The sequence below is a fragment of the Helianthus annuus genome, chromosome 8 (assembly GCF_002127325.2).
Source record: "Helianthus annuus cultivar XRQ/B chromosome 8, HanXRQr2.0-SUNRISE, whole genome shotgun sequence".
NCBI classification, from domain to species: Eukaryota; Viridiplantae; Streptophyta; class Magnoliopsida; order Asterales; family Asteraceae; genus Helianthus; species Helianthus annuus.
The window spans coordinates 55,983,204-55,996,829 of NC_035440.2; the positions used below are offsets into that span (position 1 = coordinate 55,983,204).

The 13,626-nt window shown below is 39.9% G+C and overlaps 1 protein-coding gene and 1 long non-coding RNA gene across 7 annotated transcripts; one reads left to right on the forward strand and one right to left on the reverse strand.

Annotated features, from left to right (window-relative positions):
- Positions 1 to 515: 515 nt before the first annotated feature.
- Positions 516 to 3,008, reverse strand: LOC118480970. Its single transcript, XM_035975999.1, has 2 exons — positions 1,332 to 3,008; positions 516 to 1,139 (listed from the first exon to the last, which is right to left on the reverse strand). Exons 1-2 carry the CDS (start codon positions 3,006 to 3,008, stop codon positions 516 to 518), a joined length of 2,301 nt encoding a protein of 766 aa, XP_035831892.1.
- Positions 3,009 to 5,568: 2,560 nt separating this feature from the next.
- Positions 5,569 to 13,381, forward strand: LOC110871132. Of its 6 annotated transcripts, none has more exons than XR_002553500.1 (5): positions 5,569 to 5,657; positions 6,207 to 6,263; positions 8,849 to 8,935; positions 12,393 to 12,449; positions 13,055 to 13,381. It is a non-coding gene; the product is annotated as an uncharacterized LOC110871132 (long non-coding RNA). The 6 variants fall into 6 exon arrangements; XR_002553502.1 differs by having other exon boundaries at positions 8,857 to 8,935; XR_002553501.1 differs by having other exon boundaries at positions 8,866 to 8,935.
- Positions 13,382 to 13,626: the final 245 nt, after the last annotated feature.

Sequence of the window (13,626 nt, forward strand, 5' to 3'; positions counted from 1 at the left end):
TCAACCCAGACGCTAACAACTTCATCACCTCTTTCTTCACTACCTCCTGCATATTCGGATTCAACCGACGCTGTGGCTGTACTACAGGCTTGAATACGTCCTCCATCAGAATGCGATGCGTGCAAAAGGTAGGGCTGATGCCCTTGATGTCGGATAGCCTCCATGCAATCGCATCACTGTGCTCTCTAAGCACCTCAATCAACCTCGACTTCTCCTCCTCTGTCAACTTCGACGAAATGATGACAGGCATATCCGGCTTCTCTCCTAAGAATGCGTACTCGAGATGGAATGGAAGAACCTTAAGTTCTAAGGGCGGTGGAATCTCTACCGGAGTACTCTCATCACTAATCGCATCTAGCCCTAATGGCTCAGCACTAACCTCATCGCTTTCATCTAAACACTCCTCCTCTACCTCGTCTACCTCATCCTTAGAATGCTCGTCAACAACTCCCTCACCTACCAGATCGGCTCCACTAATGTACTCGAAGCACGTGTCGACACAAGACATGAATGAATTAAGAAAATAGACGGAATGACACGGCCATACTAACATCATCTCCACAACTAGGATGCTGCATCGCTCTATCGATCTCAAATGTGACAACCTCGTCACCCGCACGAAGAGAAATCTTACCGTCAAAGACGTCAATGATCGCCTTTGCGGTTCGAAGGAATGGACGGCCAAGAATAATAGGAACTCTCTCATCGGCCTCCATATCAAGCACAACGAAGTCTACTGGAAACACAAACCTATCGACCTTCACCAACAAATTCTCTACTACCCCCCGAGGATACTTGACTGATCGGTCAGCCAAGGACAATGACATGCGCGTGGGGGTAAGCTCTCCTAGACCAAGACGCTCATACAACGAGAATGGCATCAGATTGATGCTGGCTCCTAAATCGGCTAAGGCGTGAGAAGGGGTAGCGGCTCCCCCGAAGAAACATGGAATCGTGAATGTGCCGGGGTCAGTCAACTTCTCTGGTAGCTTGTTCAAGACTACCGCAGAACAACCCCCTGTCAGTGGAATATTCGAAAGCTCACCGATTCTCTCCTTACGCTTCAAAAGATCCTTAAGAAATTTCGCGTATTTAGGCATAGACTGAAGCGCCTCGATGAACGGAAGATTTATCTTCAACTGAGTAAACATCTCAAGGAATTTCCCGTATTCCTGAGCATATTTCTGCTGTCTGGCACGGGCGGGAAATGGAAGGCGGGAATGATCAATCACGGGTGCCGGCCGACCTCTCGTCGGCTGTCTCTCCACTCTCTGCTCTACTGGCGACTCCTCGGCGTGTGCTGTACTTGCTGGGGCTAGCCTCGTGTGCACCTTGCCTGGAGCCTCCATCTCAATCTCCTCATCAACCTCCTCCTCTACTTCTTCGACCTCTCTCTCTCTCACTGCCTCTCCCAAACTCCTCCCACTACGGGTCGTAATCGCCTTCGCTGACTGATTCGCGGGATTCGGGAAAGTGTTTCCCGAAAACTGACCCGGTGGGTGCTCCTGTAACTGCTGAGCAATTCCGCCTACTGTCCTCTGAAGGTCGAGGAGGGCGGCCTGCTGATTTTTGAACTGAAGGTCATTATTCTTATTGATTTGCTCCTGATTTTTCATGAATGCATCGCTACGCGTCATCATCTGAGCAAACATCTCCTCTAACCTACTCGTGCTAACCTCAGGGGCTTTCGCACCACCCTGACTCTCCTGAGGCGGTCCCCTATTCGAAAACTGACCACTAGACCCCGACCCACTAAACTGCCCTGAACTAGACTGCGTGTAAATACCGGGCCCTCTACTCTGATACTGACCAGATGAAAACCCAGGAGGGTTTCCAGACGAACGATACCCACTCGAATTACCACTACCTCGCCAGTTGGAACTAGAATTATTGAACGGATTCGTGGGACCCCTAGGCTGACCAGCTATATACTCTACTTGCTCAAGAGTGAGCGTGGGGCAATCTATGGTGTCGTGACCTCCTCGACAAACTTCACACCTATCGACTTTCTTCTTTATCTCACTCAACTCCTGCCTCATCTCCTGCCTAATCTCCTCTTTCGCTCTCTCGACTGCAGCAGCTACCGATGAATCCAAGCTAACTTGGTTTACCCCTCGACCGGCCGAGGTGGTACGCACAGGAATGGAAGTCCTGCTGGTAGCGCTGTAGTCCATATCGGAGTGGGCAAAACTCTCAAATAAATCATTGCACTCCGCCACTGTCTTCTTTCCCATAAGCTGACCTCCTGCTGAGGTGTCGAAACGAGCCCTAATCTCTGGAGTAAGTCCATTGTAGAACTTCTCTACTAACGCCCAGTCAGATAGACCATGCTGAGAACAACGGGTAATCAGGGTCTGAAAACGCGCCCAAGCCAGATGATAAGGCTCATCTGGCTCCATACGAAATGAGTGGATCTGGTCACGAAGGCGAGATGCCTTGGCTGGCGGAAAATATTTGGCTAAGAATGCATCGCGAAGGCCTGCCCAAGTACGGAAAGTGCCAGCAGGCTGGGAATCGAACCAGACGGCTGCACGTCCAGCAAGTGAGAACGGAAAAACCTGAAGATACCTAGCATCAAGATTGACACCCTCAATGGAGAAGGTGCTGCAGAGACGAGTGATGCGATTGATATGGGCGGGGGCATCCTCGTCGTCACGACCATGGAACTGACAGGAATTTGTGATGGCGGTCATAATGTAGGATGGTATCTGCCAAGACCGATCGTTCGGGATCTCAGGAAGGGTGATGGGGGAATTACCACCGGCGAAGCCGGTGGTAGCCTGGTCGTAAACTGTCCTACGGGCCATGTGAGCTACGGGTGGTGGACTAGGTGGTCGGGAGGGTGGTGGGGAATTGTGGGGTGAAGATTTTGGTGTAAGATCGAAAACTGGGGTGGACTGAGAAAATGAAGTAGAGCTAGAAGCACGTACCTCAGACGTAGATGACGAGAAGGAAGACCTGAGTGCAAGCGGCAACGGCGGCGGTCCCTGCGAGCGCGTATGGGGCATCCACTGCAAAAACCGAAAACAAACAAGTAAGACGACTCTACTAAACGACTCGACTAACTATAAATAGACACTAAAATACTTAGACACCTACGACTCAAACAAAGAAACAAAATAGCACGTAATATGTCAAGTAAGTCCAAACAAAGTAATCAGCGCAATCGCCAAGAGGCCCCGGCAACGGCGCCAAAAACTTGATGTGCTGAAAATGGGTCAAATAAAACTAACTAAAATACCCTAATTCTAGACTCTCTAAGTTTTAAATTTATAAACTAAGACTCGACCTAAACCCTAAACACACAATCGGCAAGTGAACCGATCGAATGTAGTAAAGCTAAAGTAAGTCCGAGTATCGAACCCACGAGACTCTACTGACTACGCTACGACTCTATCTAGACTCGAACTGACACGACATACTAAATTATTTATTAATTTGAGGGGGGTTTCTAAAAATCCTAAATAAAATAATAAAATACTACTAGCAAGCAAGATACGAACACAAGCAAAGGGTCTGATCAGTGAGAATGAAGACTACCTAGGCTAGACGCAGGCTAAACTCGGAATGGATTCCTAAATGATAATGATGTGGTGTGGAACCGGGATCTTGAAATTCTCACCTCTAGGGAAATCTAAGGACCCCTAATCCCTCTCAAGAGCACACTAAGATTCCCTAGAGGTTGTTAAATTACCGGTTTTCTAGATTTCTTGTCCGTCCTCTAGTTTCTTGAAAGTGCTTATGTAAGACGCTCTACTTTGCCGCGCGAACGTCTAAAGAAACTATGGGTTTAACCTTGGCTTGATAGACAATGGGTGGTTAATTCATTTTAACTACTCCTAGACCTACCAATATCCTCGAGCCTTTCCGCGACGAGTCTAGCAGCACACTTGATTTTAATTAATTACCGAATATTGTTCCTAAGGTTACTAGTGCACTTTTCACCCTAGAGAATTAATGACCTATTATGTGATATAGACACTCACCTAAGTCAAAAACCCTAATTCAACTCTATTCCGTGATAAAGACCGTCACCAAGAATTGAATGGAACAAATAAACGATAAATAAGAAATCACAAGCATACAAACGCACCAAGACAAACTATCATAGTGTTTACAATGCAAGAAAAATCACAACCACATCAATAATCATATAAAAATCCAATCTTTGTCATGCCATAGTCATCACCTAGGTAGTTTGTGGTTTTTAGCCGAGAAACATATTCAAAAACAATATCAATAACATAGTATCAACTGAATTCATCGATAACAAAGTATAAACAAACAAAGAATGCAAGAAATAGGTATGTAGAACCCGAATCTTCACTCCCGAATGCTCAAGAATGCTTTCCCGATGATTCCACGCTTCCGGTATGCTTCCGACACGATCACAGCCCTCAATCAGCAGCCAAAACAGCCCCAAAGTTGCCCTAGTTCGTCAATAATCGGCTGTGTACGCGTATATCTTCATATATAACCACAAACCCTAACTTGCCATGCAATCCTCATAATTCTGCCGACACAGTCTCTTTAGGCGGCCCGCGTGAAGTACTGACTTGATTTTAAGCGGGTCGCCTAAGGTTTAAACTTCTGATTCGCTTTACAAGTCTCTCGCGACCCGCCTAGTGTTTCTGTCTAAGTTAACGCGGGGCGCGAGAGTGTGTTGTTCCTTTGATTTCTCCTTTAAGTCAATGCGGGGCGCGTGACATTGACTGTTAAGTCAACGCGGCCCGCCTGGGAGCTCCAGAACTGCAAATTTTCTTCGTTTCAGCTCTCGACTTCCTCGGTTTCCGTGCCAGCCCTCCGCCATTCCAGATTTCTGCTCGTTTTCGCTCCTTTTGGCTGTAAAGACCTGGAAACACAAATAAATCAATAGTATGTACATTCTAAACTAAATCGACACTAAAACTAACTAACTAACGACTAAAACCGACGCGAATACCGATGTATTTTGCAATACATCAGTGTCCTTGAACAATCCCCCATTTATGTAGGCGACAATATACATTCTCACAATACTCTCCCTAGTCGAGTCAAGACCTCATGGTTGTGTCCGTTTATGGTCATGGAACACGTTCCTGGTTCTGCGAGAGCTCTAGGATTTGCGCCTCCCCACAAATCCATTCGAAGCGACCCCACTTCTCTCTAACATAGGTGATTCCTCTGAATCATTAAAAGCATCATGGTTAATTTGGATTTCCTCAAAATCCTTAACCTCAACATGCTTAGCCTTTCCTTCATGTCACTGATTGGAATGGACTAGGAAGTATACAAACTCCCTTTATTGATTTTTGGGGCACCCCCCCCCCACATGTAACACCCCAAAATTTATTAAGAAGGGAGTAAAATGAATTAAATGAAAAATCCCAACTTGGTTGGTAAAATTTGTGTAAATAATTAGTTAGTAATAGAAATGCTTAAATAAAACAAATACATAACTAGAGGGGGTAATTTGGTAAAGATGTAAAGTGAAGGTATTAATGAATAACAAAACTCAAACACACACACATTCTTGTGCGTGGCTGGGAACGATCGAACAAAGGGGGAAACAAGGTGAAACCTTTGTTTTGCAAATCCAGTAAATTGAAGTGGAAATTCAAGTGTAATCTGGTGCATGAACTCCGATTTACTCTCCTCTAACCTCGATTATTAAAGTGGTAAGTTTAATTTTCGGAAATCATGAGTTGTAGAATGAGGGGTTCAACCCAATCTTGAATTTTTATGTCTAAATGTGAGAAATCTGAGTTAGGGTTACCTTCTAGAACAAGAATCATGTTGATTTTTAGGTTATTTAAAAGATTTTGGTAAAAACCCACTTGTAGTAGTAATGCTATGAAGATGATGATGCTAAATGTGTTAAATTGAGTATGGTTATGATATATGAAGTTAGATGTTGTAGATTATTATTAGAAGGATCTGATTTAGGATGAAGGTTATGTGAAAATTTGTTGAGTTTCATGATTTTGATATGAACTAGTAAGATTATGCACAATATACTTGTACACTATGCCTTGTAGATGGTACGCACGCAATGTGTTCGATGAAATGCCTAAGTGAGTTTAGTTATGGTTTTTACATGAATACTTGTTAAGTCGATGTATCTTCTTTATGATAATGGCGTATGTGATTAGTAGACACCATAATGAACTATAAGGAATGTGAAAGTAATGTTTTTGAAAGCTAAAGTATGGGATTATGACATATAGGCACGAAGAAGGAAGGAGGCGCAAGTCACTCGAAGGCATAAGTATCTCAAGATCGCTGTAAGTTCTTTTGAACTTTATTTACTCTACTAGTAGGTTTACGATGATATTGAATGATATTATTTGATAATACAATTCGTGCAATTTCTTTACGGATAAAGATTGGTTAGATGTAAGAGTTTATCTTGAAAAAGGTTTTAGAAGTTATGTTGTAGTGGATGCGAAATAGCAAATCCCTTGTGGATTTGGTTATGCTAACAAAGGGTATGATAAGCTATGCAAGTCGACAAGTTCTAGTTGAACAAGTCGAGTAAGAATAAGCTACTACCCGTTTTGAACGGGTGGTCATGAATGCTATGACAAATGCTTGAAGTTTAATCCGTTATACGGATGGAAAGGAAAGATTTATGTTGAAAGCAATTAACCCAATTAAACGGGTCGAAAGTGTATGCTTAACTCTCAATGAGAGTGTTTATGCCAAACCCAATTAAACGGGTTGAATATGTATGCTTAACTCTCAATGAGAGTGTTTATGCTAAACCCAATTACTTGGGTAGTCGAATGCGTAAAAAGAATGAAAGTTCTTGTATGGATGGAGCTAAAACGAAAGAATTATGATTTAATATGTGTGACAACTAACCTTTAAAATTTGGTTGTTAATGTAGGTAAAACTCCACTCTAGGCGATTTGGAGATTTGGAGCGAGCACGGGCCCATGCTATGTTATACCAAATGCTTCCGCTAGTTTTTGTTCGTCTTTATGGTCCATGACTTGTTATTTTGTCCAACTTTGTTAGTAGTCATATTTTGCAAAAACTTGTTGTCTTTGTCTTGGGTAGTTTAATGTCAAAAAGGGTCATGGATTGTTGTTAGTTTTATGTGTTAAAAACAGGGAGGCATGTCCGTTTTACGAACGGGTCATGCCCAATTTTCCTAAGAATTTTATTATGTACCAAAGTTTGGTAATTTGATGTCTATAAATTACTTTTGTAAGTTGTTTTGTAAGGACGAAAAATGTGGGCGTAACAAGTTGGTATCAGAGCCTAGGTTTGAGGGATTCGAGCTTTTTACGCGATGCTTGAACTCAAACCGACGGCTCATTCGAAAGTGTGCTCGCTCCAAGATCGCCAATGAGGTAACAATTTAAGTTTTTAGTGAACGCAAGTATGTGTAATGTGCTTGTAAAGTTAAGTTAAGTTAAGTATGCGAAGGGGTAAATATGGAGGGTAAAATGATAAGTTCTAGGGACCGCACGGCTGGAAACGGACCCGAAAAAGAGTTAAAACACTTAAAAATGGAAGCAGCAGCGGATTAACAAATGGCAGGCCGTCGCCGACGGCTGGATGCCCGTCGCCGACGCCACTCCCAGGGCCGACGCCCTATCTGTCTGCCGACGGAAACAAGTGGCCGACGCCACATTCTGAGGCCCGTCGCCGACGGATCCTCTAGCCGTCGCCGACGGGTTGTGCAAATCCGATCCGTGATTTCCATGTTTTTCACGTTCTAGCCAAACGTACTTCCCGAAAGCCTGATTCACGGCCCCGTTGAGCCCTTATGGGACAAATTAAGCCATGAAAGGATAAAAGAAAATTGGTGGTAACGGAAAATTTTTGTTTTTCACATTTAGAGTTACCGGGTTGTCTGAAAGCCTATTTAATGATTATGTAGGGTCCATATAAGGCCTAATAGATGTATGTAACCACGATTAGTGGTTACGATGGAAAGAAAATTTTAAGGGTCGAAAGGAATGTGTCGGATGACACAAATGAATGCTAAAAAGAAAAATGAATGAAAAATGAGTAAAGTTTTAAATGTGAGGATGCGAATGAAGTAAATACGGACTAATAAACTATGATGTATTGAAAGCTTGTGAACTATAAATTAAGTTACCATACTTCTCAGAAATGCCCGTTTTATGCTCCTGGCAAGTTAATAGAAGATATAATAAGTTATGTAGACCGTTGGCGATAAAGTAAAAATTTATGAAAATTCGGATGAATGTATGCTTTGATCAGAATTATGCATTAGAGGCGTGTACCTTGTACCTGAATGGTGTGATGCTTATGTGTAATTAATTAATTTGCCATATTACGATTAAGGGGCGAATATGTGCTAAACGCGAATCATATGAGCTTAATAGTAAAAGATACGTTGGAATTATGTTATATAGTTAACTTGAATGGTAATTACCATTGTAGAATCATGAAGCATTAGTACGCGAAAATACGCGAAGGTGAATGTACATATGTGTATTGTTTGGGGGATTACGTAAATTATATGTATGAAATACGTAGAATATTAGTATTACGGTCTATCATGTTTTACGTGTTCAAAAGTTTGGAGTATGTAAGCAAGACAGTTGACTATCTAAAAGTCAACAGTATAGGAATATTATGAAATGGTCATTAGACACAAAAGCTAAAGTAAAGAGTTGATATGTTAAGTATTAAGTGATTTACGTGTTATGCCTGACGATAGTTTAGTTGTATGGATTTGAAGTGGGATGACTAATAATAAATGCCTTGTTTTTACGAAATTTGACTAACGAAAGTCAATTAACTTATGAATAGAAAGAAAATGAATAGTTGTATGTATGCTCACATAAGCTAACAGTGTTATGAATGTAATAATATATTAATATGTAAGGATGGAAGTCTTGTCAGTTGATTCAAGTATGGATGGCAAACGGAGTAAGAGGAAGCAATGAGGCAAGCATGAACATGAACGCTAAAGGTAAGTGATTTCGCAATCGCTTCGAATTCATTTACATGAAGGTGTATACGTGTTTGAGTATTCGGAATCAAAGCGGAATGTATAAATAAATGAGAAAGGTTATGGTACGTTTTGTTGAGATTGTTGGCATAATGTTAAACCGATAAGACCTCATTACAAGGGTAAATCGGTCATAAATTTTAGTTGAGAAATTCTAAGGCGGAAATGAGAACTTGGTAATGTCGATGAAAGGTATGGGAAGAATATTAGTTGGGATGTCAGTTAAAGACATTTTGTAAAGATGTTCAAATTGAGAGTAAGTGCAACATGTACGGAAATACTTATATACAAAAAAAAAAGTATTGGGTGGTGGTTGACCTTATAAGGATATATTGTAGAAGACAGTAAATAATAATTACTTACAAACTTTGGAAATATTACGTAAGAACTGCAACGTGTGATGTAGGATACTCGTTAGTAAGGGACATGCTAGAGAACGTAGGTGAATTAACACCAAATATGGTGAACGAACAAATGGAAATGATATATTAAGAAATGGTCATGAATTGACCAAAGCTCGAGAAAAACACGAGAATCATCTCACTTATGTCTAGTCAAGCTAGCAAAAAGGGGTCTAACGATTCTTAAAGGATTGGATCAATATAGGCAAGAAGGATAAGAATGAAAAGTTTAAGCTTACGATTGAATGTGAATCAAATTTAAGAAAGAATGGTGGGAAGACCACTAGAAATAGGATGTAGAGTGTGGCGTAGAGACGCGCTACATGAATTAGGACATGGAATTAGTGCTAGAACCCAACACTTGAAGTTGAATGTAGAAGATTAATACGAAAATATATCATAATAAATGACATGGTAAATGATACGACGGAAGAACGAAAGGTACGGATGAAAATGTTAGAATCTGAGAAATGGATTCAACCATGTAAGGAATGAAAGGTTGGGTCCGTAAGCAAGCACGGGTCAACCAGTAAGAATGAAAGGTAACAAATTAAAAGTTCGAATCCGTAAATGAAGACGGATTAAGCAAATAAGAATAAAAACTAAAAACGAAACTCAAATGAGTCATACGGGTCAAATGGCGATCGCCATTTGAACCCGGTTTTTAGTGTTCAATTTGTTAAGTTTGTTACTTGTAGGGGAGCATAATGTATGGGCATGCATTGTCGCAATTTGGAAAGTGATAACCGTCGCAAAGTATGGATAACTAGTCAAGGGATTTGACCCGCGACAGATATGTATAAAAGATCATATTTTAATAGGAGCTTAGGGCTCAACTAGAGAATGACGTGTCGGAATAGGATAACTGATTCACATAAGTAAGAATGTATTTACAATTAGACTTCCGAAAGCTCAAACGAAGTGAATGAAGTCCTTGCAAGTATGCAAGTATAAAGTACAAACGTATACCTCGATACGACCACAATAAGTAGGGGGTGTTAGTCTGACCTTTCAAGGTCAAACTACGAAAGTTGGCGAAATGACTAATAAAATGAAGGGATAGTATATAAGAAATGGAATGTATGATATATTTAGCATGTACGTGAGGAAACTGTGTAAGAGACAATAGGCGAACAAACACCATGCAGGACGCAATTATGAAAGGTTATGTGCTAACTATTTATTTATAGATAATATCAAGGAATTCTTAGTAAGGTGATAGTAATGAAGCTAGTGGAAGGATGCTCACAAATGAGAGCATATTTCATGAATGAATGAGACCAATTCTGGTACGGAAGGTACACTTAAGGAAGTGGATCGATCCGGCATACGGATAACTGGTTTATCCAATAAAGTCAAGATCAGTATAATAAGTAGTTCATGCAAAGAGTTAATAGTTAAGTGTTGCGAAGGATCAAAATTTGAGGCTAAACTCAAAAGTTGTAATTAGTTCAAGTAACAGTAGTAACCGTAGAACGATGCTTTATGCTTATAGTAAGCATGAAAAAGTAATTAGAAAGAGGGAAGCTTTGTTTTAATACTACTAAGTTATTAAATGTTTATAGTATGCGTATAATGATATGCTAAGTCCTCATATGAATAAGAAAGTAATTAGACGAGTGTCAGTAATGGGATGACAGGGTTTTCTCATAGTTACAATAATGAACTATATCGTGTATGATACGTGAGTGGAATGAAATAAATCAATTTATTTTGTTAGCAGATGTATGAATATGTTATGCTGAATTAGAAAGATAGAAACAAGCCGTAAACATAGGCTTGTACGACCAATAGTATACATTTGAAATAAATTTCAATGAAAGAACCGCTAGTGATGATGCAAGCTAGGAACAAGCATTCTAAGGTGAAAACGACACTAATAAGAGCTCTGGATCAGATTCTGAGTTATATGCGATCATGAAAGAAATTTACTTAATTTAAGAACAGAGGGACAATGCGTACAAATATGTTTGTGCATAAATGAAACTTTTTGCCAAGATCCGGAATGCATTTAGGTTGTAGTAAGCCTCGTGAATGAATAGATGAAAAAGTAATGGTAGAATTGGTCTAGTTGAAGTGAGAAAGGTTTCGGGGACGAAACCTCTTTTAAGGGGGGTAGACTTGTAACACCCCAAAATTTATTAAGAAGGGAGTAAAATGAATTAAATGAAAAATCCCAACTTGGTTGGTAAAATTTGTGTAAATAATTAGTTAGTAATAGAAATGCTTAAATAAAACAAATACATAACTAGAGGGGGTAATTTGGTAAAGATGTAAAGTGAAGGTATTAATGAATAACAAAACTCAAACACACACACATTCTTGTGCGTGGCTGGGAACGATCGAACAAAGGGGGAAACAAGGTGAAACCCTTGTTTTGCAAATCCAGTAAATTGAAGTGGAAATTCAAGTGTAATCTGGTGCATGAACTCCGATTTACTCTCCTCTAACCTCGATTATTAAAGTGGTAAGTTTAATTTTCGGAAATCATGAGTTGTAGAATGAGGGGTTCAACCCAATCTTGAATTTTTATGTCTAAATGTGAGAAATCTGAGTTAGGGTTACCTTCTAGAACAAGAATCATGTTGATTTTTAGGTTATTTAAAAGATTTTGGTAAAAAACCCACTTGTAGTAGTAATGCTATGAAGATGATGATGCTAAATGTGTTAAATTGAGTATGGTTATGATATATGAAGTTAGATGTTGTAGATTATTATTAGAAGGATCTGATTTAGGATGAAGGTTATGTGAAAATTTGTTGAGTTTCATGATTTTGATATGAACTAGTAAGATTATGCACAATATACTTGTACACTATGCCTTGTAGATGGTACGCACGCAATGTGTTCGATGAAATGCCTAAGTGAGTTTAGTTATGGTTTTTACATGAATACTTGTTAAGTCGATGTATCTTCTTTATGATAATGGCGTATGTGATTAGTAGACACCATAATGAACTATAAGGAATGTGAAAGTAATGTTTTTGAAAGCTAAAGTATGGGATTATGACATATAGGCACGAAGAAGGAAGGAGGCGCAAGTCACTCGAAGGCATAAGTATCTCAAGATCGCTGTAAGTTCTTTTGAACTTTATTTACTCTACTAGTAGGTTTACGATGATATTGAATGATATTATTTGATAATACAATTCGTGCAATTTCTTTACGGATAAAGATTGGTTAGATGTAAGAGTTTATCTTGAAAAAGGTTTTAGAAGTTATGTTATAGTGGATGCGAAATAGCAAATCCCTTGTGGATTTGGTTATGCTAACAAAGGGTATGATAAGCTATGCAAGTCGACAAGTTCTAGTTGAACAAGTCGAGTAAGAATAAGCTACTACCCGTTTTGAACGGGTGGTCATGAATGCTATGACAAATGCTTGAAGTTTAATCCGTTATACGGATGGAAAGGAAAGATTTATGTTGAAAGCAATTAACCCAATTAAACGGGTCGAAAGTGTATGCTTAACTCTCAATGAGAGTGTTTATGCCAAACCCAATTAAACGGGTTGAATATGTATGCTTAACTCTCAATGAGAGTGTTTATGCTAAACCCAATTACTTGGGTAGTCGAATGCGTAAAAAGAATGAAAGTTCTTGTATGGATGGAGCTAAAACGAAAGAATTATGATTTAATATGTGTGACAACTAACCTTTAAAATTTGGTTGTTAATGTAGGTAAAACTCCACTCTAGGCGATTTGGAGATTTGGAGCGAGCACGGGCCCATGCTATGTTATACCAAATGCTTCCGCTAGTTTTTGTTCGTCTTTATGGTCCATGACTTGTTATTTTGTCCAACTTTGTTAGTAGTCATATTTTGCAAAAACTTGTTGTCTTTGTCTTGGGTAGTTTAATGTCAAAAAGGGTCATGGATTGTTGTTAGTTTTATGTGTTAAAAACAGGGAGGCATGTCCGTTTTACGAACGGGTCATGCCCAATTTTCCTAAGAATTTTATTATGTACCAAAGTTTGGTAATTTGATGTCTATAAATTACTTTTGTAAGTTGTTTTGTAAGGACGAAAAATGTGGGCGTAACACCATAGTGCCTCCCTTTGGGTTTATGATTAAGTTTGCCTATTGAACCTAGATCTTGGGATCTCCAGTCAACTAGGTTAGGTTTCCCTCATATTCCCTTCATCTATGGGCTTTAGTCCCATTCCTCTTGACAACCTATACATCTTATCTGTGCTTAAGCCTTTTGTTAACGGGTCCGCAATGTTCTCATTTGACCTCACATAGTCAACTGA

What these genes read in the sequence shown, in the direction of transcription:
- LOC118480970 (XM_035975999.1), bottom strand. Translation starts at nt 3,008, where the DNA reads ATGCCCCATACGCGCTCGCAGGGACCGCCGCCGTTGCCGCTTGCACTC. An exon ending in AGATGGAGGCTCCAGGCAAG is followed by an intron (nt 1,140 to 1,331) that starts GTGCACACGAGG and finishes ATGTTTACTCAG; the next exon opens with TTGAAGATAAATCTTCCGTT.